The sequence below is a fragment of the Lampetra fluviatilis genome, chromosome 35, assembly GCF_964198595.1.
Source record: "Lampetra fluviatilis chromosome 35, kcLamFluv1.1, whole genome shotgun sequence".
Taxonomy (NCBI): Eukaryota; Metazoa; Chordata; class Hyperoartia; order Petromyzontiformes; family Petromyzontidae; genus Lampetra; species Lampetra fluviatilis.
Genome location: NC_136309.1, coordinates 8,128,210 through 8,154,971, shown reverse-complemented (window position 1 = coordinate 8,154,971; position 26,762 = coordinate 8,128,210). Strand labels below are relative to the sequence as shown.

Below are 26,762 nucleotides of genomic sequence, written 5' to 3'. Positions count from 1 at the left end.
GCGACGCGCCTCGAGGGCGCCACAGACGAAGCCGCGACGCTTTTTTTTCGAAAGAGTTTAAAGGCAGAGGTCTAACGAGCGCCGGCAAAGCGAAGTATCCCTGCGGTACGTCAAAGTGACTTAGGGGGTGGAGGGGGGGGTTGTTGAGTGAGACGGTTACAAAAAAAAAGTGGTTTAAGACCCGCGCGGAGCCGGTGAGTTCTTCTGTTGCGCCGTGCTGTGTTAACTTTTAACGACTCAGCCGCGGCCACGTTAGGGTCACTTACATTTAAGACGCTATTGTTTCAGAAACGCTGTGTGTGCCGTGTTCAATCCACCGTTTTATACTGCGTGTCGTCGTCGTTATCATCATTATTGTCAGGGCTTGATGTCCAATGGAATATTCTAAAGGACAACCACAAAACTGCCCGCTTTTTCGGAGCACATTTTTTTTCGAAACTGTAACCTGGATAGCTCCGCCGTCTGCAATGAAGCCCTGGTGACTGTAATATTATAATTCCGTATGTCCTGCAGTCCAGCAAGGGTTGGTGGACGACGTAGAGAATTGTGGCATTTAAAATGAAAAAGACCCGAGGTGGCTTGCGCGCGTGTGGCAGTACAGCAAATATGTGTTTTATGAACCCATATGTGCGGTCCTATCCAGTGTTTATCGCTCATTGTGTTTCATGGGTTGGGGCTACTCCGGGCACTTCCTATGTCCTTCCACGCGAAGAAAAGCCACTGACGAATGTGGCCAAACATTGGAATGCAGGGCCCTCCCTGAAGATGAGCCTTGAGACTCAATAAGGCTTTAATTGGTAAACAAATTATGGAAATCACTCGTAAGAAATCAATATACTTTGCCCTGCTGTGATGTACTGCGTATCCAATTAGCCCGTTGTGCATGTGTAAGTTTACGCGGTGCGTGGGTTTGTAACAAATTGTAGTGGAGAAAGGCATTGTGTTCTAGCTGTGATCTAATTATGTACAATTTGTAGTGCCTACAAGGGCTTATAGTTATTAAAGGGTCCTCAATGCTGATACACACACAACAGTTAAAGGCGCAGGGCTGCAATTGCGTGGTCACCCCATTGCTGACAGAAGTGCCTTCATTCAAGTGAGCTCCAGAGCCTAGAGGGTAATTGGTCTACCCTTCCAATGTGTGTGGCTGTCACCAAGTCCAACTTTAATATATACAATTTAAGAAGGAAAATTATTTCATTCACTTATATGTGTTATTTACTACTTACTTTTCTTATGCTATCTGTTACACGCGGTTGCACTTTATTTTGCGCGCAGTTTAAATTTACTTTGCTTAGTCGGTGTTAGCCGCTGAGGTCGTGATTAGTCTCTTTTTCTCATTCCTATTGCTCTCTGCCCCCCCCCCCCTGTACCGCTCCCGGTTCTGCTGTAATGGTGCACCGATTCCCACTTTATTAAGGGCGATATTGGCACGTAAAATAAATATTGATGGAGTCACTGACATAGAGGACTACAGAGATTGGGCAAACTTTGACGCCTGCCTTCCTGCTTGTCTGTGGTTCCTCGGGCCTGTGAGTCGTTCTCTCTTTTCGAGAGTGAGCGTATACTGTGCGAGGTGCAAGTTGAAATTATGTTCGTAAAACGTAATCATGTATTGCCGTTTGCTTTGGTTCTTTCGGTCAAGTCACGTAGTTAGAAATAAAATAAAACAAAATAAAATCAATCACTGCTGGATGAAGGCCTTATTACCGCGCCGTGTTGGTCGTGTCGTGGAAATGTTTTGACCTTACTAGGTAAGCCACGCTGGTTGGTGAAGGTGGTAAGGTCAGGACCGGTCCAGATATCGCCAATGATGGGAGGTTTGGCCGGGAATTGGAACTCAAATGGCTGGGTTCATAGTGCTAACTACTGCGCCAGCAGTCAACCCTGAGTACATATTGTATTGCACTGTGTAAACAATACTACATTCTTATTTCCCTTTACACAAGGTTGATTTGTTTGATTAGTAACTCAAGTGTACGGTAATCGTTTTTTACATTTATGTTTTTCTGTATCATAAGTAATGCTGTACAGTGCTCTTAAAGCGCATATTTTCATTGTTTTTGCCATGTTACGTTCAATTTACGGGGAATACAATATCATTTTATTTAAAAGTTAATGGAGTTTGTTTAAAGTCATTTTACTGTATGCGTTTTCCCCTGGTTCCTTTCTTCTCGTATTCTGGCCATTCCCGTGTTCCAGCTGTGTGTCTAATTCATGTCCGCCTTGTGATAAATTAGACTTGGCTGAATGTGCTTTCACTTGGATTAAATGTATTACACTGTATGGTGAATACTCTCTTTTCTGCCCTCCTATTACCCGCCATACCAAGTATATGCTCCTAAGTCGATTGGGGGCCTTGCTGTTATCCGCACATCCATTGTGCCTGTCATTCACACGTTTTATTATATTTTACCAGGTAAAGCCCACTAACCTATATAGCTCTTTCTCAGTAGCGGCCTGGCCTCAAATGATAGCGCAATCAAGTGGCTTATGAATGGGGGAATGTAGAGCAGCCAAATACTCTAACCGCAGGTTCCAAATTGTGGACAGAAAAAGCGGAGAATTTACGTGAACAATGTGCAAATTGTGTTTTGTATTGTGCAAGCAAAACGTTTTTAACGCTACTTAATACGCTACTGACGCACGTGGATTGCGATCTACAACTGTACTCACGATTCAATACTAATTCTTCAACAGAAAAGGTCACTTCAGGTATGACCAAGCAATACATTCTAAAGTTGTCCTGCGTTAATCATACGATTCACATACATCCGAAACACACACACAGCACTATGCAGTTGACAGCAATGAATGCATGTGTTACAATATTACCACTTACATGACCCAGGGCAACAGGTCCTCAACTCACTTGAAGCTGGAGTGAAAAAGCTGCAACATTTCAAGTTTTTGAATGGCCATTATAATGATGATTTAAAGAGTCCAGCTAAGTGTGGTGTAGAATGTAAATGGAATGCAGACTATTCTTAAACTGTACCATTTTGCTGCATGATAAATCAACGTGCTGATGAAATTTATTCAGAAACTTGCACCTTCAACAAGTTTTTTTTATATTTGATTTAATTTGTACAGTATTGTGGAATCATGAAACCACTGCAGTTAATTTGACTAATACTTAATAATTATATGTATTATTTAAGCAGAAAATCCGATTTGTTTTTCATATTTAGGAGGCGTCTGCATTAGTATTTGGCACGAGCAGAAAACTGGCGTTACAGCATCTGTAAAATAAACCCGACACATTAAAGGAGTAACACTGCCACATTCTGGCCACCTCACAACCACGTGTCTGGTGGTTCCCTTTACAATGACTAGCCAGGCACAGCCCTGCTCTGCCTCCGAAAGTCATTGAGGTTGGGCACATTTCAAGTGATTTCACCATAAGCTATTTTCTCAAAACAGTATTTATTTATCTCGTATATATATTAACTTATTCCTAATCTGAAACACACCAGTGATCCATCTAACCAATGATTGTATAACACGGCAAAATCCGAACTACAGAACGCTCTCCGGTATTGCATGGAATTCTTATGAGATGTAGTGTTTTTAGAATAGTTGATTTGCAGTCAACACTGCCAGACCAATTACTGTTTGATTGCTGGCATTAGATGCCCTTTGCCCAGCGGGAGGCAGATCTGTCTGTGCCAGGCTGCCATAAGGCAATCACAAGCAATTATTCACGAGATGGACGATGCCAACTGTGAGCAATGGGCAATATGGAATTACCATCAATGTATGTTTTTCAGCTTCATATTACAGAGGTGTAGCTGGGAACATTTAACAATGAAACTAAAACACATTACATATCTTTTGAAGGTCAAAGCAAATTTTGGCAGTGCAGTATAAGCTGAATAGGAGCACAGCTCACATAAGCACAGTTCTGATATAAGCAACACATCCTTATATGACACTGGTGAGGGGACAGAAAAGGGCAACTTCAGAATAAACATTCAATTTGGATATAAGCATTGCTGGACAAACCAGTGTGTGTTGTGTAAGCTGTCAGCGTACGGCGCTACGAACCCAGCCGAGTTCCATTCCCGTTAATGGCCAACACCAATGACGATTATCTGAGACGGTCCTGGGCTTCCCCTAGGTCGACTCAGTCTCATATACCTAGTGCGGTGTGTAAATATCGCCACTAAGGAGACAAAGTCGGCCGGGCGTGGTGCTGGCCACCCACCCCCACCGTGTGCTGTTCCAGCCTTCATAGGTGCTCGCTAACAGCACTTGCCCCAACAGTCTCTTAAGGCTATACGGGGGATTTTTGTCTTGTCTGGACTTGCTCCCAAGGGGTGTGCGTATACCCATCCTCTTTTGTATTAATATAAATCAATCTATATGCCTTTGGTAAGAGCATAAGCTTTAAGCGCATGCCCATCCATATGCATGTCTTCTGAAGCATGGGTTGGTGGATATCATAGAGATTTGTGAAATCCTAAAACCACTGGCCTACGAAGTGACCAGGAGATAGTAATCCAGCAAAAGGCTTCTAAAACCCATCCATGTGAACCCTTTACTGTTATCGCCTTGTATGACTATGGTTTGTGCTTGTATGGCAGTTTCTTGTCACATGCATAACACTCCTTAACACTGATATTACCAAACATCCCAATTCAGGAACCATATGAAAACTAGTATTGGGACTCGATGAGGCTTTCCTTTAATACATTACAGTAAATAGTAAATATGTCATTAAATGAAGATTGAAAACTAATTTCTTTTGAACAGCTTTTTGTGTTTAGTTTGTTGTCCTCCTCACATCCGATTAGCACGGTTGGCTACATATGGTGCGAAAGAAGTTCAACACACATACATTACTCCATCGTACATATGTATTTACTCCTGACGTGAAAGCATTTTGTTGTATATACAGTAGACTGCACGTGCACATTAACACACTCCTACCTGCCACCACTCACCCACCCTTTACCCAAACGTCACTGGATTTACGGAAATTGAAACAAACCCTGCGGCAATAACTAAGCATCGCTGGCATGGTGACGGCCACACCAGTGATTGTGGCCATTTGTCAATCATGTACGTCTTTAGCAGGCATTGCGAGGTTGGCAATCGGCATCCGCTGGACATGCGGGAAGCGACCACGGCAGGTGTGGACGCTGACCCCAAGCTGCGATGCCACGCGGTGCCCCGGGAGCTCACCAGCTGCGGGCATTGCCAGGCGTGCATGCTCACCGGCTGGCTGGACCGCACCACGGCCTGGCTGGGCCACTTGGGACATTCAGCACAGAGAGACTTCGTGGCCGGCCTTCTGCTGCGCACAAGAGCGAGGAAGTCGCTGAGTCAACTCGCCCAGACGATCCAGGTTGGCCAGCATGCAGCAACATTGGAGTGGAGGAATTAGTCAACTTTGCATTCGTACAAAAACATCCTTCGCAAAGGAAAATAATTCTAAGTAATCTAAAATAATTCTCAAATTATTGTTTGGCTTATTCTCAATTGCATTCCATTTGTGCTACTGGCGCCACGGCGTGAGACAAAGAGATTTACGTTTGGAACTCTGCAGCTAGCGGCTCATCACACTGTGTCAGAAAATGGGCTGAGAAGATGAGGCTCCAGAACTGTGAGGTCTCTTCAATCGTCTTCTTTATCGCCACTGTTTTTTTGTGCATTCATTGGTGGTCGGGCTGAGATCATCAATTCTCTACACTCGAGAACCCAGTTTAATGGCAGCTGTCTGCTTGGATGAGAACCCAGGATCTCAACCAGTGCCAGTTCAGTACTGTGACTAATGTATTTCCAAAATATCTTGGATATTAACGAAAACCATTATGATGGCTGTGTAACACCTCCCCCAGCTTCCAGCCCTGGCCAAAGACCTGACGTACGCCCGATCGGTCATTAGCTGGCCGACAGCCAGCAACCTGCTCGTGTGGGCGGACGTGCCGGAGAGCCTGCGTGGCGTGGAACACCCCGGCAGGGAGGCTTCCCGCGCGTGGCAGTGGTTCTCGTCCGCCGGCGTCTGGAGCCAGGCCCTCTTCCTGCTGGGAGCGCTTCGTGCGTGCGACCCATGCCTCTCCCTCGAGCTCAGTGAACTCGTGCAAGCCCTCGTGGAGCGGCAGCATTTCTGGCGAACGGGTGAGCACGGTGCCTGGAAAGGTGCCGCCACTCGATTGGTTATCTGCCTCCGATGTGTTTTCAGGTTACTTGAACTTGAAGGTTACGTAGCGCGTTGTTCGGCATGACGTGCCGGTTTTCATTTGACGTGCTAGGAGCTGCTCTGGGGAGTCAACATCTGGCCAAACAACAGGCGGTGCAAGCCGAGCAAACACTCCTTAACACTGATATAACCAAACATACCAAATCAGGAACCATATGAAAAATAGTATACAGCAGTAATGGCTTGCCATGCTACGGTGCTGCAAAAATTGTCATTATTACTAATATTACGAATATTGCTTTTGGCTAACCATCGAACAAAGACAGTCACTGCATCGCACGCTTTCAGATGCCCTGCGGCCGTCTGGAACGCTCTTCCGATATTAGGAAGCCACTGGAGCTATGCAGTTTTCATTCTAGATTGAAACTATTTTTTTTAGAACTGCTTTTTGTGTTTAGTTTGTTATCCTTCCCCCGCACTTCCGATTAGCATGGTTGTCTACGTACAGTGTGAAAGAAGTTCAACATACAGTACATACATTCATTGTTTTATTGCAAGAGGTTACCTAAAAATCACCATGAATACACTTTTGTGGACCATAGGATATGTCATGTATGTACAAATTATTTATGTCAGCCAATGACCACATATGGGTGGCAGAGTGCCACCCAGCTAGCTGGATTAGATTATAATATTACAGTATAATATTAATTAAATAGTTCACAGCCCGTTGTCCATCTGCTCCTGAATGAATGCTTCCTCTTAAGTATGTTGGTTATTGTGGGCTTGTGAAGAGGGAGGCCCAGAACTAGTTCAGATATCATTCACCAACGATGTTAGCTGTGGCCGGGAATCAAATTTTGGTCGCCACTATACCAGCCACTACACCACCGCTCCATCGCCTCCACCATTCAATATCCAAACGACGTCATTATGCTATGTGTGTGCATGAGTTGCATCCATTGGTGCACGTAAAACGTTTGAATGCTAAGGTTATATTCAACGTAGATAAAAAAGCAAAATGAAGGTGTGTATTTTGAAATAAGAATAACCTGACTATGTGTGCAATCACATCTTCCAGAAGGAGAAGAAGGCAGGCATCGAGGAGGAGAAGAGGAAGAAGAGGAAATTGGCGAGACTCGAAGCTCAAATGACAGCTTCCGGACAGAAGATCATCCCGACTTGCAGCTGCTGGTGGCTGCCAGACGGGATTACTGCGCCATTTTACCCGGCATGGTGCCACCGAGCCTGCGCCGAAACATCGTCGGTGTCATGGGTACGTGGAGATATCTTCCGCTCATTTTTTTTCCCCACGGGGATTTTCAAGCGCGTACCGTATTTTCCCATGCCGCCTGCGTGACGGCATGCAATGGTGCGAGCATAGATTGACGTTTCCTGGAGTTCTGGAGTGGCACATCCATTACGAAGTCGAGAGGTCAATTTTGGGCCGTGCTACGTTGTTTCACCCATGCACAACCCCTGTTTCCCCACGTCTGTCCGAATGCTTGAACCCGTTTTTTCGATTGAAGCACATTTTAACACGTAGGCTTTCGCGACCAATATTATTCATAATAAAGGTTTTTGGGTTAGATCGCGTGTCGCAACCCTCCACCACCCGACACGGCCAATCAGTAAAAAATGTGTCACGTTGACACAAGACAAATAGTTCACTACTTTAGCCCACCGGTGTGTTGAAGAGTGAATCCACAACATTTTCATTTTTTGAGTACGACGTTTCGCTGGTAATTACATCCAGCATCATCGGGTGATTTGCCACAATAGAGAAGCCCTCCACCTCCTCCGGATCTTAAATAGAGCAGCAGGGTGACGGCATCATTCCATGCTGCTGCCCCATGTTACTACCACCACTGTTACTCCTTCAGTGACAACTTTCTACAGTCGCTACTGCTGCTGCCCCGTGTTACTACCACCACTGTCACTCCTTCAGTGATAACTTCAGTCGCTACTGCTGCTGCCCCGTGTTACTACCGCCGCTGTCACTCCTTCAGTGATAACTTCAGTCGCTACTGCTGCTGCCCCGTGTTACTACCAACGCTGTCACACCTTGAGTGATAACTTTTTACAGTCGCTACTGCTGCTGCCCCGTGTTACTACCACCACTGTCACTTCTTCAGTGACAACTTTCTTGAGTCGCTACTGCTGCTGCCCCGTGTTACTACTGCCGCTGTTACTCCTTCAGTGATAACTTCAGTCGCTACTGTTGCTGCCACGTGTTTCTACCACCACTGTCACTCGCTTGTTTCACGCGGACTTCGTCCAGCCAGGGGACAGATGTCGTTACTGCTGATATGTTCATTATTTAGTCTGTGCTCAAATTATATGGGAGCATGCTGTGTGCCGCAAATAAGCAGATTTAATTTGAAATTATTGAAAAAAATGTCATTGCTAATTTTGCAATGAAAAAATCTTGAAAAGTTAATCTCCGGTGTAAATTTTTTTCACCTTATGATTTTTTTTTATTGTTATTAACATGACTCTGCCTCTTTGTATATGCACTGTGCCTATCCTTGCCATATAAATATATTTATTCCAGACGATATCTTGGTTACATGTTTTTCATACAAACAAAAACATGGTCACATTTTTGTCTTAAGCCCTTTAGTTTTCGTAGGCATACAGCCCTGCTTAGGCTGCATGGTGACCATGAGATGGCATTATAGCAATAGATTATTGCATACATCTGTGCAGAGCTTTTGAGCGTTACCCTCTTGTATTTCTGGGCGCTCCAGTTTCCTCCGACACGAAATTGCAAAATATCCGGATACAGGACCCTCCGAAAAAGTAGAGTCTAGAATCAATGAGGCTTTCCTTGGTCAAGAGCATTATTATAACTAGATACATTTTTTTAAAATCTTGTATTTCTCTAATTGGCACTTTTGCTCACGTACAGAGCTTGTATGTGGATTTCCATAATGAAAGCCCACATTGTTATGGTACAGAAGATGGATTTAATAACGTGAGAACAATAATATCTTGGGCCAGTCTCAACTCGAATGCAGAAGTTTTGAATAACTTTTATGCAGAAACATGCTGCCCTGGTATTTATGCGCTTGGCATTCTCGGAACTGAATTTGGAGAATGCATGTTTGAAATTATAGAGATGATGAATGCATTTCTGAAATTGTTAACATGGTTTGTGTTTCTAAGAGTGTCCAAAAAATGTTTAAGCTTTGTGTGGATCCCAGTTTAGGGCATGAACGTCTGTGGGGGGGGGGGGAGAGAGACGGTGCGGGGATGGTGTGTAAAGGTCACAGCTGTCTGTCTCTCCCCCTTCAGGGTCAGAGGTGACGCCTTATTCCAAGAAGAGCAAGACCAAGAGACGTAGAGATCGTGTTGGAATGGAAACCTTCTCAAGGCACCTTGCTGGTGTGGGAAATCAAAGGGACTTAATCCGGAGCCTTCCTGTGCATCTCGCCAAATACATACTGGGTAAATACCGCAGTTGCAAATTGGCCAAAAATATTTGTATATATATAAACACGCATTTTATTTTTGGCAAATGTGAATGTTAATGAGCTCTAAAACTATGTGTGGGCTTACAGTACATGCCTAGCAAACTATTATTGGGATAAACAATTGTATAATCTGGTAAGAAAACATGACAAAACATTTTAAATAACTAATATCCGCAAAAATTACGCCTATCTGTAGAACATGCTATGTATAGGTTTGTAAATCAATGAAAATTATGCAGGATTTAATGATAGTACATTTCTCCACATGGCAACGTTGGACATGCGTAGCGTGCACACAGCTCTTCCAACACTGACAGTTTCAATATGCTGCTGTTGCTCTCTCCAATGTAAAGTCAAGCATTTGAGGTCTAGAAATACACGTATGATAACTTATAGGTGTGCTATTCTTGGCAGGCATAATTAGCACTGTGTGCATTGCTGTAAAAGATTCATTTTCTGTCATTTTAATTCCCGCATACCAACTTTGACAAACCATTTTTGTGTGTTAATTTTAAAATCGAGTCACTGTAGTTATGCGCCATCGTAAGCTTACCATGACCAGCAGCCACTATGCCCAGTCTACCGCTACGTAAAGATCTCTTCAGATTTGCACTGCCACTTGCCAAGATAGGTTTTAGAGGAGCAGCCAGTAGCAGTATATCATACCGAGATCCCCAGATTCAGTTTGAGACTACTTTTAAATGTCCTGCCACTGTTATTTTCAAGACACACCTAAGTTTTTAAATAAAGTTCACGTATATATGTGTGGACAATACCGGGAGTGAAGTAGTTTTGAATCGATGTCAAGTTATCTTTAAAAAAAACTACACCATACCTCCTAATGGGAGGTTAACTGCTGTTGCCCTTTGAAGAGACTGACCCTTGTCAATGCAATATGGAATTTAAACCACTTGCGCAGGGAGGGCTTCAAGTGAAGAAGGGGGATGCTGCAGGGAAACACTTCTATTTTTGACCAACTGTGCATGCATCCACCGTGAAGCAAGAGAACCCACTGGAAACAATGCACCGTTGATACAGGGGGTCGGCAACCCGCGGATCCGGAGCCACATGCGGCTCTTTAAGGACTGCTCGTGACGCAATTTATTAAGGACCCACCGTCTCGTATTCACTTTAAAGATTTTTTTACCGATTTAGAAAAAAATGTCTCTTCTTGTTATTTTGGTTGCCGACCCCTGGGTTATACAATGTCCTAGCAGATACTTGTACGACATGCCTGCTCTGAGCAGTGGTGGTGCACCCCTGTAATCCAGCAATTTTTAGGCAAACTAGGGTTGGTGCAACGCACAAATGGTTTTGTGGGACTCCCTTCCCGTGGGCGTCGAGGAGGTGCCATACCCTGGCTCGCTAGGAGCAAGCAGTACAGCGAGTGGTCCAACCGCCATCTGTTTCCATCTGTACGAGGATAGAGTGTTGCCCCCTCGCACGTGCGGGTTTTCTCCGGGTGCTCCGGTTTCCTCCCACCATTGCACCTCCGATTAGCAGGGTTGACTACGTACGGCCCGAAAGAAGTTCAACATACATACATACTCCCACGTGTATAGAAGCTCATTAATTGGCTTAAAATACACTTAGCATAAAAATGCAACGCAGGACACTCCAGAAAAAAGTTCTACGACTCAACGTGGCTTTCCTGGATGAATAAATAATTATTATTGTCCCCACAGGTATATTGGACCAGGCCTCATTGTCGGCTTGCCGGCACGTGTCACTTCACTGGCGGTACCTCGTGACGGAGGTGCAGAAGGAGAGCATCGTCAAACAGGTGGTCAGGGACGAGGCCATGGCATTGCAGGTAAAGCCTCCCCTCATTTGAGCATAGCCTGCAATGTCCAGGAATCATCAAGCTGCTCTAGCTCTGCAGACACAACTGCTGACGAAATCGACTCAAATAATGACGTCATCTGTCATTTATTTCTCACGCCATATCAATCCAAAGCCACCTTTGCCACTGAGCATAGTCATCGACGTTCTATATACAGCATCCTCCTTCATCCACTACCCATTAGGGTTTCCACCTCTGAGGTACAGCAAAAACTGAGACATCATGGGAAAAAGTATATCACACCTCCGATTAGCACGGTTGACTACATGCGGTGCGAAAGACGTTCAACATACATATACACAAAACCAGGATAGGGGAGGACTATGAGTAAATTAATTGTCTTGAGCAGTGTATTATTACGCAACTCAGAAAACAGAGAACTTTTAACGTCCCGGAAGACTGGAGGATATCCGAGGACAGCTGCCCTCAACAAGAGCATGATCCTGGGAAACCACGAACAGGTGGCAACTGCAACCACCATCAACATTGACCATCATCGATGGTGCCAATGACTTAGACGAGAGGTAGCTGCAACATGAAATAGCCCGTCGAGTAGACAAAGTCTCTGGCATGGGTGGAGGAATCAACGAGTGGAATTCACATTTTCTGTTGGTTTCACGTGACCCCCTATTGCCACAAGAGGCTGCTGCGTTGACCACAGGAGAAAAATCACGGATTCTTGACTCATTTGGCTGCCCTGAGTATTACTGTGGCGCGGTATTAACCTTAATAACACTACGCGCCATCCGCTTCACAGCAGACGTTACGTCATTCACAAGAGGGGGGCATTGTGGGCCCCGGATCAGGGTCAATATTTGCCAAATTCGGAAATTACACTGCACATTGCTCAATTGGGATTACCATTTGCAAACATTTCCCCCTATTGACAGACCAATTTTCCAGATCATTCTTGCAAATTGGACGATCCTGATCTCTGGAACTTTCGCCTGATTAAACAGAGTAAACTTGAAACTATTGTTTACTTCTGCGTCGCAAGAGCACTGACGTTCACAATTTAAGAGCTAATGTTTCAGCCACATGGTCGAATATATGAACCAACTACCCCTGTTGTATTTAGCGCTGTTATTTCTGAAAACAAACACAGTGCAGTACTCACAGTGTTGAATACTGGGGGTATAATCATAAATAGGTTAATTAACTATTATCGATTCTGAAGATCACGGAATATGCATTGAACTTCTTACGTAAAAATAAATTTATTTAGATTTATATGTTTTATGTTGGGAACTGCTGTGGTGTAATGGTTAGCACATTGTACTTGCAGTCCAGAGGTTTCCGGTTTGATTCCATCTCCCAGCGCAGCAGGTGAAATAATCATGGAAATTTCTCAAAGCCCACCCACCTCTATCAACCTAGCAGTAGAAATGAATATACAACAAGCAATTGCAAGGCTGCACCGTTACCTATTTATATATGCTGTATGCAATGTGTTTAAATATGAGGCTTAGTGGCTATACATTTGAAAAGGAATGCCGATCGTGTTGTGATTGTATTTTTAATAGGGAACATCGGCCAAGAGGGTGAACCCAGTGTACGCCAGGCTACGAGAGGTGGAAGTGCCAGCGCTCGCTGAAAATGGATTGGACCTCATCTCCACTGGAGACATGGCATCTCACAGCGCTACCACCAAGGTGGCCACTCTCAGCAACACTACACGAACTCGTTAATGATAATCATTTACAGCCCTCTGTCAATCCATCACTGGATGAAAGCGTCCCCACGCCGTGTTGGTCATTGGGATTGTTTGGCCAAACTTTGCCACGCTGGTCATTGCTGGTTGGTGAACGGACGGGTGGTGGGGAGGGGTTCCATGATCGGTTCAGATATAACTTGCCACTGACGTGAGTAGCTCCGGCTGGGAATCTAACTCGGGGCGCCAGCCTCGTAGCGCACCCCGGCTCACCACTGCGCCACGATCCATATTAATACAGTTGTAAAAAAATCGACTCTCTGTGGGATTCACAGATAATCCATTTGTGAATGATGTGACCAACAGGACTGAGCAATAACTATCAGGCTTAAGCTCTGCGGTCCATTTTGATGATTGAAACCAAATCCATACCGGCGAGGGAATGTGCCAATAAATGACAATGATCTGTAAAGATAGGCAACATAAGATATGCAAACAATAGTTCTTCTTCTTATGTCTGTTTCTCCACGTTAAAAAACTAAAAGTGTATTTTCCCAGCCATCAGACCCAACAGCCTTCTGGGAGTGCATTACTTCAGCTGCACTGGTTCAGTCCTGCCAATTTCTGGACTGGTTTTGACACAAAGCTTCTCATCAGCACAATTGGGCTAGGTTGAATCAATCCTGGTGAACTGCCAGATGTTATAGTCAAGGACCATTTCTTCAAGATATAGGTCCTAGTTCGATACCAAATTATGTAATGCATAAAAATAATAAATGGTGTCATTCTGGAGAATATAATTAACAACATAGTTGTTCAATCCGGTCTACAGTTTGCTTGTACTTATTCAATGCTGCTGAAATGATGCACTCCAAGAAGGCCGTTGGGACAATGGGTTGTGTAAGATATACTATTGTGTGTGTTTTTACGTGGGGAGACATATATACGAAGGAGAAATGTAGTGTGTTTACCTTTTTCATTGATAATTTTCACAGAGAAGGTAATGGCTATTTTCGTGACATGTAAAGATGGGCTTACGGATTGGTTGTGTTTGCGTTTTGCAGGTGAATAGCAGCTTCTCCTCTGCACTGCAGGGCATTGCTACACGGGTGGTACACATGGAGGAGAGGAATGTCTACTGCAGCGCTTACAACGTCCTCATTGTCCTACAAAAGTAAGAGTTGCTGTTTGTAAGTAAGCGCCGCTTGGCTTATTCTTCTACGTGGCGCGTACACGTACCGTCGGTGTATGGACTTCATTGGCGGTGGTGTGCAGGCACGAGTTAAACACTCTTCAGAATCATGCTGGAGGAATCCGATGGAATCCGATGCACTACAAAGCTCTATTTCACAGATTTCCAGTGGGGGCGGGGTCAGAATGTGACAGCAACTCAGAACGTGTCAACAACTTAGAACGTGTCAACAACTCAGAACGTGTCAACAACTTAGAACGTGTCAACAACTTAAAACATAACAACAACTGGCCGTCAACCTACTGTTCATGTTTTCCCACGTTAAGGCAGTGTTTATGAGTTGTTCATGAATGTCAATGTCTCCATTGTAAATAAGGCACGTTGTCACCTTGTTATGGTGCTGACATGTGTATTTTAAGCTCGTCATAATTCACGTTCCTCACAGTTCGTTGAATTGTCACAGTTTTGGGGGCTGCGATTCGATTCAAGAATTCTGTGATTTTTTTCTCCTGTGGTCAACGTAGCAGCAGGGGTCAGGTGATCCCAATAGGTAACGCGAATTCCACACATTGCTTCCTCCACCAGTGTCAGGGGCTTTGTGTCAACCAGACTGGCTATTTCATTTTGGCTATTTCCACACCTTCGATGAGCACGCTTGGCTACGTATGGTGCAAAAGAAGTTCAACAGCCATACACACATTGTATCTATATTGTGTTTAACTACTATCCTGCAGGTCACAACACCTATCAATCTGCTTCTTTCCTTGCACTACTCAACTTCGGAATTCCCTCCCATCATTTATTTTATTATAAGTTCTCATATCTCCACTCAATTGCAGAAACGTATTAAAGTATTGTGTCCATGAAACACATTCGAAAGTGCTGTTTGTCGCTTGGCGTTTTGGGCTTGTGCTCAGCGTCCGCGATAAAAAATAAAACACAAGGCATATGAATGAAATTCAAAAATACTTAGAATCTTAATTCAACGCTTGTATCGTGAGCATCATTTAATTGATGAACGGATACATCGTTGCACACCTAACACACTTAATAATTTTCACTCATCCCACTTGTCTCAACAAAATTGCCAACCGCTAGAAGTCATTCTGCTTTGCTGAATTGCTGGAGAATTCTAAATAAATGTATCTGGACACGCAAGCCTTGCTCGTACGTTTATGTGCCCTCCGTTACGACTGTTGATTTAGGTTAAATAAAAAATATATATACATATATATGAATCTCACGGCTAACGTGGTGTTCCCGTGGTTGCAGAGAGGAGCCGTGCCGGGTGGTGGCGTACGCGGGAGGCCACCTGGCGGCGCTGGGCTCCATTGACCGGCACGTGCGGCTGCTGGACGTGGAGCGAGCCAAGGAGGTGCCCCCGGTGATCCGCGGCCACGCGGGCAGCGTCCGCGCTGTCCTTGTGTGCCAGGAGAGGGGCCTCCTCCTCAGCGGCAGCTACGACCTGAGCATCAGGTTTTTCTTTTAACGCTTTCCAACTGAGTTGGAGAGCGTGAATGCAATTAACAACAGTCCGTACGTCCGTCCGTCCGTCTGTCAGTCGGACCATCTGTCTGCAACAAGGAGTAATGATTGCTATCGCAAAGATGATCTAATGTAAATTTAGTTTGGAGTTGTGTTGCTGTTCGAGACTCACCCTTTAGAAAAATGGCCAAAGCTAGCAGACATAAACCAGAGCCAAAATTACTTTATTGAAATATGCAATCACATTTTGCCCTACCCATCGGCTTCTTTACTGCGAATAAATAGTTTGAAGGACAAACACATGTTGGACACTGTTACAGAATCCATGCACAAGCATGCTTGTTATTTTATTTTTCGGGCCTTCTTTCCCAAATGTATTCTAATTGTGCTCTCAGCATCACATCACGAGATGATTTGTTTATTCAGAACACTTGCTGAAAGCGCGCATCACCCATCGTTGTAGAACAGCCTGCGAAAAGTTATGTGAAAAGAACTTCAACATGTAACGCACCGCAACAGTATCCACTCACTCTCGTAGAGAGAGAACAACTCAGAGGCGCGAGGAGCCACAGACAAGCGGGAAGACAGCACGTGATGAGCCAGCGCCAGCAAATGCCCTCGAAATTATGGTGTTATCGGCCAATTACTGTTTATTTGCAGGTCGGAGGAAACTAGAGCACCCAGACAAAAACCACGTGTGCGAGGGGGAAACACTCTATCCCATACAGACGAAAGGAAGTTTCAAGACATGTGATCCACCAACCCTAGCCTCAACAATGCTGGATTACAGGCATGCACCACCACCACCCCGGTAAAAAACACAAGATTTGTTTAAGTTATTTTTTTTTACTTTATTTGGTGGTGCTGTAGGTCGTGGAACATGCACAGCGGTGCCTGCCTGCGGATTTTCCGTGGACACCAGGGCACAGTCACCTGCTTAGCCCTGCACGGAGACTGCTTAGTGTCTGGAGCCAAGGACGCGCATGTCAAAGGTGCTGCTCACCTTCTGTGTACGCGCGGATATGCGGCAATGAGCACCACTTGCTCTGAACGATCATCGAAGCGTACTAGGTGCTGACGTTTAGAGCAATCCACGGACTTGCGCCTGCTTATCTCAACTGCTGTGTATCGAAACTCACGAGTCCACGTCGAAGTCTGATAGCCAAAGGATAGCCTCGGGGGGAAGCTTAAAAGATGTCCGCAATGCCTACGCTCACAGAATAATTTCTCAGTACAACCCATCTCTGTCGCTACTATCATTGCCAGTTTGACACGTAGGCTTTCGCGACCAATATTATCCATAATAGAGGTTTTTGGGTTAGATCGCGTAAATATAAATGCGTCGTTAAACCCACCACCACCCGCCACAGCCAATTAGTAAGGTTTGTCACGTAAACAGAACGTGCCAATTCGTTAGTAGGTAATCATACCGTTGTGTTGGAGAGTAAACCCACAACATTTATCATTGGAGTGTGTTGGGGAGCAAACCCACAACATTTACCAGTGGAATAAATGTTGTGGGTTTACTCTGCAACACACCGATGTTCTGAACTATCAACGAATTCACCGGCACCTACTGGACATCTGTGAAAAAAGCTCCATAGCTCATCGGATTTCTCCAGGATAAAAAAAAGATTCCGATTCTGATGCTACGTGATTTCGCTTTGTGCGCTTTTTTTTGGGAACACAGCATCGACCGCGTAAAGCGATGGGAGGCCTGTGTTGTTTGTTTCCATGTTCCGGCAGTTTGGGATGTTCACACGGGGCGCTGCTTGCACACTCTCAAGCACCGGCGGTGCATCCGAGCGGTCGGGGCGAACGCCGGGCACGTGGCCAGCGGCTGCGAGGGAGGCCTAGTCAAGGTGTGGCACCTGGAATCCGGCAGCCTCATCAAGGTGAGCCCCACTCGCTCTCAAATCGTGCATTTGTCATGCTTATATCGCGGCACTGTAGGAAGTACTCTTCTCATTCTGTGCTCTGGACTCTCGACAGTTTGTACGCCGACAAAGTCAGCATGTGACGGTGAAGTGTTTCTGATTGAGATTCGCAATTTAATTCAAGAATCAATACGACTAGCGTCTCTGTACGCGTGGCACACCACGTTAATGGGAGTAGAGTCACCGATATAATCTATAGAAAGAGAAAAGGAATGGGAGAGAGAGTGAAGAGATGAGAGAGAGAATTGGAGATGGGAGGAAAAGGATGGAGAAAGAAAGGAGAAAGGGAAACAAGGGAGAGATGAGATAGGGAAGCTAAATAAGGGCCTCGACTAATGCACGAAGCATCGTCTGTTTTCACAGGGGGCGGGGAGAGTGAGGGATTCAGAGTGGGGGCTGCCACATAGAAGTCACGTGATTCACAGGAGGCTTGAGCGGATTTAGACATGTAGATGGTGGTGATGGTGGTGATAATAGTGATGGAAATGGTGGTAGTAATGGTGGTAGCCAGAGTAGCAGTTATCATGCTACGCTAAGAACCTGGCGACCCGAGTTCGATTCCCACTCATGACCAACACGTGACGATTTTCTAAACCGGTCCTGGGCCTTCCCTAGATCAACTCAGCCTCAAATGAGTACCTGGTGCGGTGTATAAACATCATCACTAGAAAAACGCGGCCGGGCGTGTTGCTGGCTCTCCACCCCGTGTGCCGTGCCGACCTTCATAGCTGCTCGCTAACAGCACTTGCCCCAAAAGTCTGTGAAGGCCATATGGGGGGTCTTTGTCTTTGTAATAACGATAGTAGTACTGGTCATGGTAGTGGTGGTCATAGTGGTAATGTTGATCATGGTGGTGGTGCTGGTGGAGTGGGATATGGTGGTAATGTTGGTAATAGTGGGGGTGATGGTGGTAGTTGTGGCCGTAGTGGTAATGTTGATCATGGTGGTGGTGCTGGTGGAGGGGGATATGGTGATAGTGTTGGTAATAGTGGGGGTGATGGTGGTAGTTGTGTTCGTAGTGGTTATGTTGATCATGGTGGTGGTGCTGGTGGAGGGGGATATGGTGATAGTGTTGGTAATAGTGAAAGTGATGGTGGTAGTGATGGCCGTAGTGGTAATGTTGATCATGGTGGTGGTGCTGACCTCTCGTCAAGGTTCTGGAGGGTCATCGTGGAGCCATCACAAGCCTTGCGCTGGACGCATGGCACCTCGTGACAGGAGGCGTGGATGGATTCGCCATGACCTGGAGCATGCTGGGAAGGCACAGACTCTCCATTGCAGCTTTCAGGCATCCCCGGTGAGGCTCGTCTTTAGCCAGCATGACCTGAGAATCACCACGATGGTGCCACGGTGGCGAGATGTTAACTACCTCGCCTGGTATACAGGAGGTTGAGGGTTTGATCCCGACCCTGACACCGGTTTTTCCCTCCACATTTCGAAGCATCCGTTAGAGTATTCGGCTGCTATAAGTTTCCACGTGATGAGCCACTTTGTTGAGCTATCGTTTGTGATAGCCAGATCGCTGCTGAAAAATAACTATATAGCTCAGTGGGCCTTACCTGGTGAAATAAAAATAGTTTAGTTCATAGTTTATCAACCAATACATTCATCTGTACATTCAAACCAGCAGGGACAGCGATACGAATATAACAGTAAGATGAACATACATTCTCAAAAGGCAATATGTAAAAATGAGCCTTGTGATTTGTCTTAAAAATAGCAATGCTCGTCAACCTCTTGACATGCAAAGACAATGGTTATTACAGTCTAGGTGCAGCTCACATGGCTCATGATGGGGAAGGTATTCAGAATCCTGATGCTGAATGACAACTATTTGGAACAATCGCAGTAAGGTTGGGTATATATGCGTGAAATAGACACTCATAAAACATGATGCATTGTAGACTTGGAATGGTGCATTCGATGGTTAACTGTGAAGTCAATCATGACCTTTACCGTAATGCATTTGCATGAATGTCTTTTTATAACCACACAGTTGTCATCTTTGAAATATATGCTTTTTTATATACCACATTCATCAAAGGTTAAATTTGAATATTTTCATTTTTAAATGAGCACCATTGCACCTTCCACATATGTGGAAAACATGTCCTAAAATGAATAGGTATAGTTCAGGGCACATTGTTTAATGTATTATTCATCAGCAACAGCAAAAGCAGCAGCAGTAACCATCATTATCATCATCATTATGATCATCAGCAGCAGCAAGTCTTATAGGTATAATCATCATCAGCCTTTGCAGCATCAACACCGATTTCATCATCAGCATCACCATCAGTAACAACAACAGCAGCAGTAATAGCACTATTCACAAAAATTCCTAAGCCCATTTTAGCCGGCACGTCTCTTTAAAAGGTGGAGATCCTATTAGATACAAGGACACGCGTTCACATGATACTGCGGAGAATGAGAAAGGGTGTGAGAGTGAGATGGAGAAACATTTCACGTCATTGTTTTCGAGTACCCATTGATAAGGATTAACAACCGCATCGGAGGGACCGTGTGGACGTGTGTACAAAATTCTCTGGCACGGTGTCGTGACGGGTACTGCAAGATCCGACCATGTCCGTCCAGTGCTCGCCGAGCTGCATTGGCTTCTGCTTTCCGAATGAATACATTATAAGGTTGCACTCATTACACACCAAGTGCTTGCCACAAATAAACCACAATACCTTGCTGATCTCGTCAAGGAGCATAAACAATCAAGCAAACTATGGTCATCCTCGCAGCGGCTTTTGGCTGGCCATCAAACAAAGACGATCACCGCATCGCACGCTTCCAGGGTCAGTTCTGTGGGCGTCTTGAATGCTCTCCCTTCTGATATTAAGTATCCACTGGAGCTATGAACTGATTTAAAGCTAACTTCTTTCGAACAGTTTTTTGTGTTTAGTTTGTTGTACTTCACCAGCACCTCCGATTAGCACGGTTGGCTATGTACGGTGTGAAAGAAGGTCAACATACACACAAACTGAAATGTAGCGTGACCGCGAGCATTAACCTAAGCGAGCGTGGGTCTGCGTGCGAGTACAGGGAGGTGCTGTCCGTGGCCCTGCTGTACCTGCGAGTCGTGACCGGCTGTGCCGACGGCAAGATCCGCGTGTTCAACTTGCTGTCTGGCGACTGCCTCCGTGTCATGCGGGGAAACAGCCACTCCGAGCCGATCACTTACCTGGCCACAAGCGACAGCAGGTGTCTAAACTGAACTTAAGAAAAAATATTTTTATTTTACCAGGTAAGGCCCCACTTCGCTATATAGCTATTTTTCAAAAGCGACCTGGCCACAAATGATAGCCCAACGAAGTGGCTGATCATGTGGACATTTATAGCAGCCAAATACTCTAAACGCACGTTTCTAAACGTGGAGCGCAAAACCAGAGGGTCCGGAGAAAAATCCACACAACCACGGGGAAAGAGACACCGCAAACTCCAAATATACAGGTGTCGGGGTTGGGATCGAACCCATCGACCTCCTGCATACCAGGTGAGGCAGTTAACATCTCGCCACCGTGGCACCCCTGTCCCGTGACATCACACTCCAGGGTGGCAGGGTGGTGGCGCAGGGGGAGCACTCGTGTCCCACAGCAAGAAGTTTCCGGGTTGGATTCCCTGCCTCGGTCACCTTTCTGTGTGGATTATCTACGTTCTCCCCCTTGTTCTGCCTGGGTACCCTCCGGGTTCTCCAGATTTCTTCCATAGCTTAAAAAAACATACAAGGTAACTAGTATTGGTCCAACACATTCCAATTCTGACAAAAAAAAACACTCCTGCAGATGTTTCAATTGGGATTACAAACAGTAGCATCGCCCCCCTTACTAAGAAAACTTAGTAGCACACTCCTGAAACGGAGTTTTGAGACTCAGCGAGGCTTTCCTGGGTAAACAAGCGTGATGATGATAATAATGACATCGATGCTCAAGCCAAATACAACATTCACCTGGCACCTCTTGCATGCGAGGCAGACCGTAAATATCACTGCAAAGTTGTGAAATGCACATTACTCAGCACTCATATTTATATATTGTATGCATATATCTATAAAAAGTCAATACTTTGGAAGTAATTTTAAACAGTATAAATGATTCTGAATCACGTATGCTCTCAGAAAAAAAGACATTTGTGTGACACTAAATTATGAGCTACATTTAATTTATATGCAATAATAACAGTTACTTAGTTATATGCGGGTATGATCATGTGTACAGCCCTAGGACTGCCCCACGCCATGTGGGTCGTGGGCATTATCTCACCATTCTTCACCACGCCGGTGAGTGCGAAGTGGTAAAGGCAAGGGAGCATGGAAAGTACAGGATAACTATGGATCTGCTCACAGCATAACCCTGTAATAGCATATACCAACCTGTTGTGCATGTTGGTCCCTCACCTTAGCACTATCCAGTCTCATCCCCTCTTAGTTTCCAAAATATGACGTGATCGGGCCTGATTCTGTAGACTTGTTCGTGAAGCGGAGATACGAATATGTATGTATGTTAAACTTATTTCGTACTGTCCGTACGATACACCTCTACTACATAAACACATCACAGATATACAAATACCACAGTGAATATACCAAACAGCGGCGTGTCCTGACTGGGAAGTGGCCCTCCCGTTGCCCGTCGCGTCTGTTAGGCTGCTGATCAACACGCCGACGAGCGTGCTGGTGTTTCAGTTTGAAGACGTGCGGTGGGATTACGACGCGGCGAGCGAGTGCGTGGATAAGACGACGGTCGAAGAGGAGGAGGAGGGAGAGGAGAAGCCCGGCAATGAGCCGGCAGCGCCAGCGCCGCGGCGATTGCCCACACGAGCCCGGCGCGTCCGGAAACCTCGCTCGGCATTACTGGGCAAAACCGGGGCAGCCGGGACGCATCCGCTTCTACTGACAGGTGCGCCTCCGATCGGGGTGTAAATGGACGAAGTTACCGCAGCGTCGGTTTAAAGCCCGTAGGCTTTCCTCATCCGAGCCACTCATAATCTCTTGAGTGGTAGGCCGCACGTTGAGCGTTGTATTTTCCCTACTGAGCTTTCGCCACCACAAGATACCGCGGGGAGTCTTCACGATTTGACGCATCGCTGAAGAGTCGCTTCTGTTCGTCACGTGAAACCGGAGTCACGACGGAGTCACTGTCAAAGTGTCTCCCATGATCGGTCGAGCACTGGAGGGCACTCGTCTTTGTCGGCGGCCCTAAACTTGTGCTGTAGTGGAAATTATACATGTTTATAGCACGGAACCTGTCTAACCACAGGGCAACCACTGTTGATGCATTACATAGTGGTACTTATTTTATCGTGTCCTGGAAGGATGATGGAATGAGTCAAACTCTCACTTGGATTTGAAGTTCTCCTTGTGAGTCAGGTGTCGTGCAGCCACTGGCACCTGTTCAGTTCAGCCGTAATGGTGGATCAGCCGCTGTTACAAAAAAAAGAAAAACATTCACATTGTCTCGACGATTATAACGATGGCTGCTTGTAGCCCTGAGCCAGTGATGTGAATTCCACATTCCTATGGTGGGGACCAGTATGTCTAAAGGATAACCCACTGTTAAAATTCCCACTTCGTGCAAAGTAAAACGTACGTATTATGCACCAAGTGCCGATGATAACGACAACAATTTTTACCCAGGGTGCACCCGATCTCATCAGATCTCGGACGGTGAGCAGGGTTGAGCCAGAATAGTGCTTGCATGGGTTGCCACCATGCACAACAGGTTGTTATAGGGCTTGCGGGGCTGTGTGGTGGTCAGCAATGGGCAGTGCAGGAAAATTAAATTGTACTTTGTGTCACGTCCACGTCTGTGCTCCACACCTCTGCTGTTTGTGTTTAATTTGTTGTCCCCCCCCCTCGCCGTCGCCGCCACCCCCGCACCTCCGATTAGCATTGGTTGGCAACGTACAGTGCGAAAGAAGTTCAACATACGTACATATATACTTCCACCAACCGGCACTGGCCAGTGTGGTGAAGCATATTCAAATAACCCCTCCATGACCCGCACGGCTTGGGGATGTCCCCATCCAGGAGTAGATTGACAAAACGGGTCTGTGTACATGTACACGTGTACTAAGCAGTACTCGTTATAATGTCTGTAGAGTGAAGGTTTTGCTTAACCCCCTAGCTGGGATTTGATCGCGCAACGTTCCAGTATTTCACAGATAACAGCCATAATAGAGGTTTTTGGGTTAGATCGCGTAACTGTGAATTTTTCATATTCTTGGTTCTTTCAGTAAAGTCACGTAGAAGGGAAATAATAAAATAATAAAAATATAAAACAAAAAAAATTCTCACGGCGTTTCGACTGCAACACAAGCAATTATCATCTGTGGATTTCACACCTGATGATTGCTTGTGTTGCAATCATCATCAGGTGTGAAATCCACAAATGATGATTGCTTGTGCTGCAGTCGAAACGTCGTGAGATTGTTTTATATTTTTATTATTTTATTATTTCCCTTCTACGGGGCTTTACCGAAAGAACCAAGACTATGAATCCCTGCAGTCACGAAAGCTTTAAATCAAAATATAATTTTTTCGTTAAACCCGACACCACCCGACACCACCCGACACAGCCAATTGACACAGTGACGACATCACATGCATCCTTCTGTTTAAGACCGAAACAGGAGGATGTATTCACAACTCTAGCTGTCGCCTGATGAGGCTGGTTGTAATTACTGGCGAAACGTCGTACTTGAATATCATCCATAATATAGGTTTTTCTGGGTTAGATCGCATAAATATAAATGTATCGTTAAACCCGCCAATTAGTAAGTTTTTTTCACGGAAACAGAACATGCCAATTCGTTACTAGTACAGTTGGAGAGCAAATCCACAACATTTACAATCTGAGTACGACGTTTCGCCAGTAATTACAACCGGCGCCATAAGGCGGCAGCCAGATTTGTGGAGAAATCCTCCCGTTTGGTTCCTTAAATAGAGGGGTAGATGTGATGACGTCACTTGTGAGCCATTCTTGTACGAAGTGGGGGGGAGGATTAATGAATGCGTATAAATTACAATGGGTATCCACTACCGGTTGGCTTATTCATTATTATACATTCATATTTACGCAATCAAACCCTAAAAAACCTGTATTATGGATGATATTGGTCGCGCCAGCCTACGTGTTAAAGATAACAGCAATTTGCAAAGCTACCATTAATGCAGAAAAAGTTCTCGTCCATGGCTGAGCCTTCAAGTATGCAACAAGGAGTGTTGGCCAGTGAGTCAGGGCCACCCATGTTGAGAATCCCTCCCCATCGCGCATTGGAAGTGAATCTTTTGACATCAAAGGTCGAGGTGTGTGTACATAAACAGTGTAGACAGTATTAGTAACAACATTATAAATTGGTTGATAAAAGTTTGTAGAATTAGTCATGCAATATGTTGCAACAGCTAAATGCTTATTTTGTGGCCTTATTTGTATGAATCACTGTATGAATCTCTGTCAGATGTTATGATAATTGTTAAACTAGAGTGTGTAGCGTTTTAATTGTGACATTTATATGAATAATTTGTATTTGCACATATATTAATAATCATATACGTTTGAAAATAATTATATTAAATACTAAAAAAATATTCATGTCAGATTAAAATATAAAATGTTTTCATTTCAAAGATATTAAGGTAATGGAACACTGTTTAACTCAAGAGAAGCATGTGACTTTCTTATTGATGCACTGTTTATTTATTTTGTTATTCTAGAGAGAGGACACACAGCATCACTACCTCTGTCACAAGATGTCCTGCGCAGCTTTGATCTCCACTGGCAAAAGAGGCCAATGACTGCAGATCAAATATATCTCAAGATCTCTGCAATGCGGCAGAAGCAGAGCTCAGAGCAGCTTGGCATCAACACCGAAAAAAATCACCAGCCAGGGATGCTGAACACAAAAGGACTTAAACTGGATCCAATCAAATCGACGGCGGTCCAACCATCGCCTTTGAAATCTCCCCAAGTAGAGCTTTCACATTCCACGAGTTCGGAAGCGATTGTTCTGCCGAAAGCAGAACGCCCTAAGTCACCGTGTCCAAACGGCGTCAGGCAGAGCCAGGATTCCACAGCGCATGAACGCGGCAAGGCGGCACGAAGCAGCGTCGGCTCGCCCGAGCCGTCGGTTCTGAAGGTTGCGCTGGGGAAGCTGACGTTCGTGAAAACCATGGCGATCCCTTTGGAGGTGCTCGACTCGAAGCCGAAGCGAGAGCCGAGCGGCAGAGTGGCGAGCTCCTCCATCCCTCGGCCCCAGCTCGCACGGGCCCTCACCAGCCTCGGCTTTTGCGAGACACCGGGCAGCGCGCGGTGCGCGGCACGGGCCCGGCCCCGCTCGGTAACCTCGGCCTCCCCGAAGCTGCACCGAGTCGGCAGGTTCACCACGTCGGCCGAGCGGCCTATTGGCGACACGAGGATGCTCTTCCATCCCGGGCACCCGGGCGCTGGCGCGGCCCTGAGCCGGCTGGGGTCCGCCGATAAAGGAACCCACCGCCCCCAGGCCTCGCCGAGTCGCTTAGTCGAATTGAGGTCTTGCACCGGGCGGTCCCAGGGGCAGCAGCTTAACAGGGAGGCTCAGAGCCAGGCTGCAGCAGGCGTAGCTCCTCCGTCCAGGCAACGCGTGGTGGACAGGCAGGATTTGAGCAGGTGCCGCTCTAGCAAGTGACGGGTCATAACGCGCCTTTGTGATTTAGGAAGTTGCGGAGAAATAAGCGATGGATGCATGCACACTCTACTGTGACGGGACTGCATCGCAACGAGCCCCGGTCATAGGTACGTCAAGCTATGAATGTGCACCTTTAGGTGTAGTATTGGCTGGCACTGTATCAAGAGGCAGTGGCAATAACCCTGGTATGGTTGTGACTGAACAGTTGTATCACAGTCACTCAACTCTCTCATGCTCTCCCTCCCTTGTGCTTAAATTGACTTGCTCGCTCTCATTTTATCCGCTTTGGCTCTTGTCAAATGCCACAATACTAATGGCCCAGTGGGCTCAGAGGTCAGGACACTGAGCTGTCACTACTGAGGT

General features: G+C 45.7%; 1 protein-coding gene across 1 annotated transcript; it reads left to right on the top strand.

Annotated features, from left to right (window-relative positions):
* On the top strand, positions 1-26,762 carry LOC144944596 (F-box and WD repeat domain containing protein 10B-like). Its single transcript, XM_078872891.1, has 15 exons — positions 1-105; positions 5,077-5,350; positions 5,844-6,123; positions 7,227-7,421; positions 9,443-9,595; positions 11,307-11,434; positions 12,988-13,116; positions 14,180-14,289; positions 15,580-15,783; positions 16,663-16,784; positions 17,539-17,687; positions 18,884-19,026; positions 20,781-20,939; positions 22,380-22,633; positions 25,450-26,762. Exons 2-15 carry the CDS (start codon positions 5,114-5,116, stop codon positions 26,397-26,399), a joined length of 3,213 nt encoding a protein of 1,070 aa, XP_078729017.1. The 5' UTR covers positions 1-105; positions 5,077-5,113; the 3' UTR covers positions 26,400-26,762.

Coding starts and splice junctions, on each gene's coding strand:
- LOC144944596 (XM_078872891.1), top strand. CDS start 5,114: ATGCGGGAAGCGACCACGGCAGGTGTGGACGCTGACCCCAAGCTGCGA. Junction 15,784..16,662: donor AGCTACGACCTGAGCATCAG/GTTTTTCTTTTA, acceptor GTGGTGCTGTAG/GTCGTGGAACATGCACAGCG. Junction 22,634..25,449: donor GCATCCGCTTCTACTGACAG/GTGCGCCTCCGA, acceptor TTGTTATTCTAG/AGAGAGGACACACAGCATCA.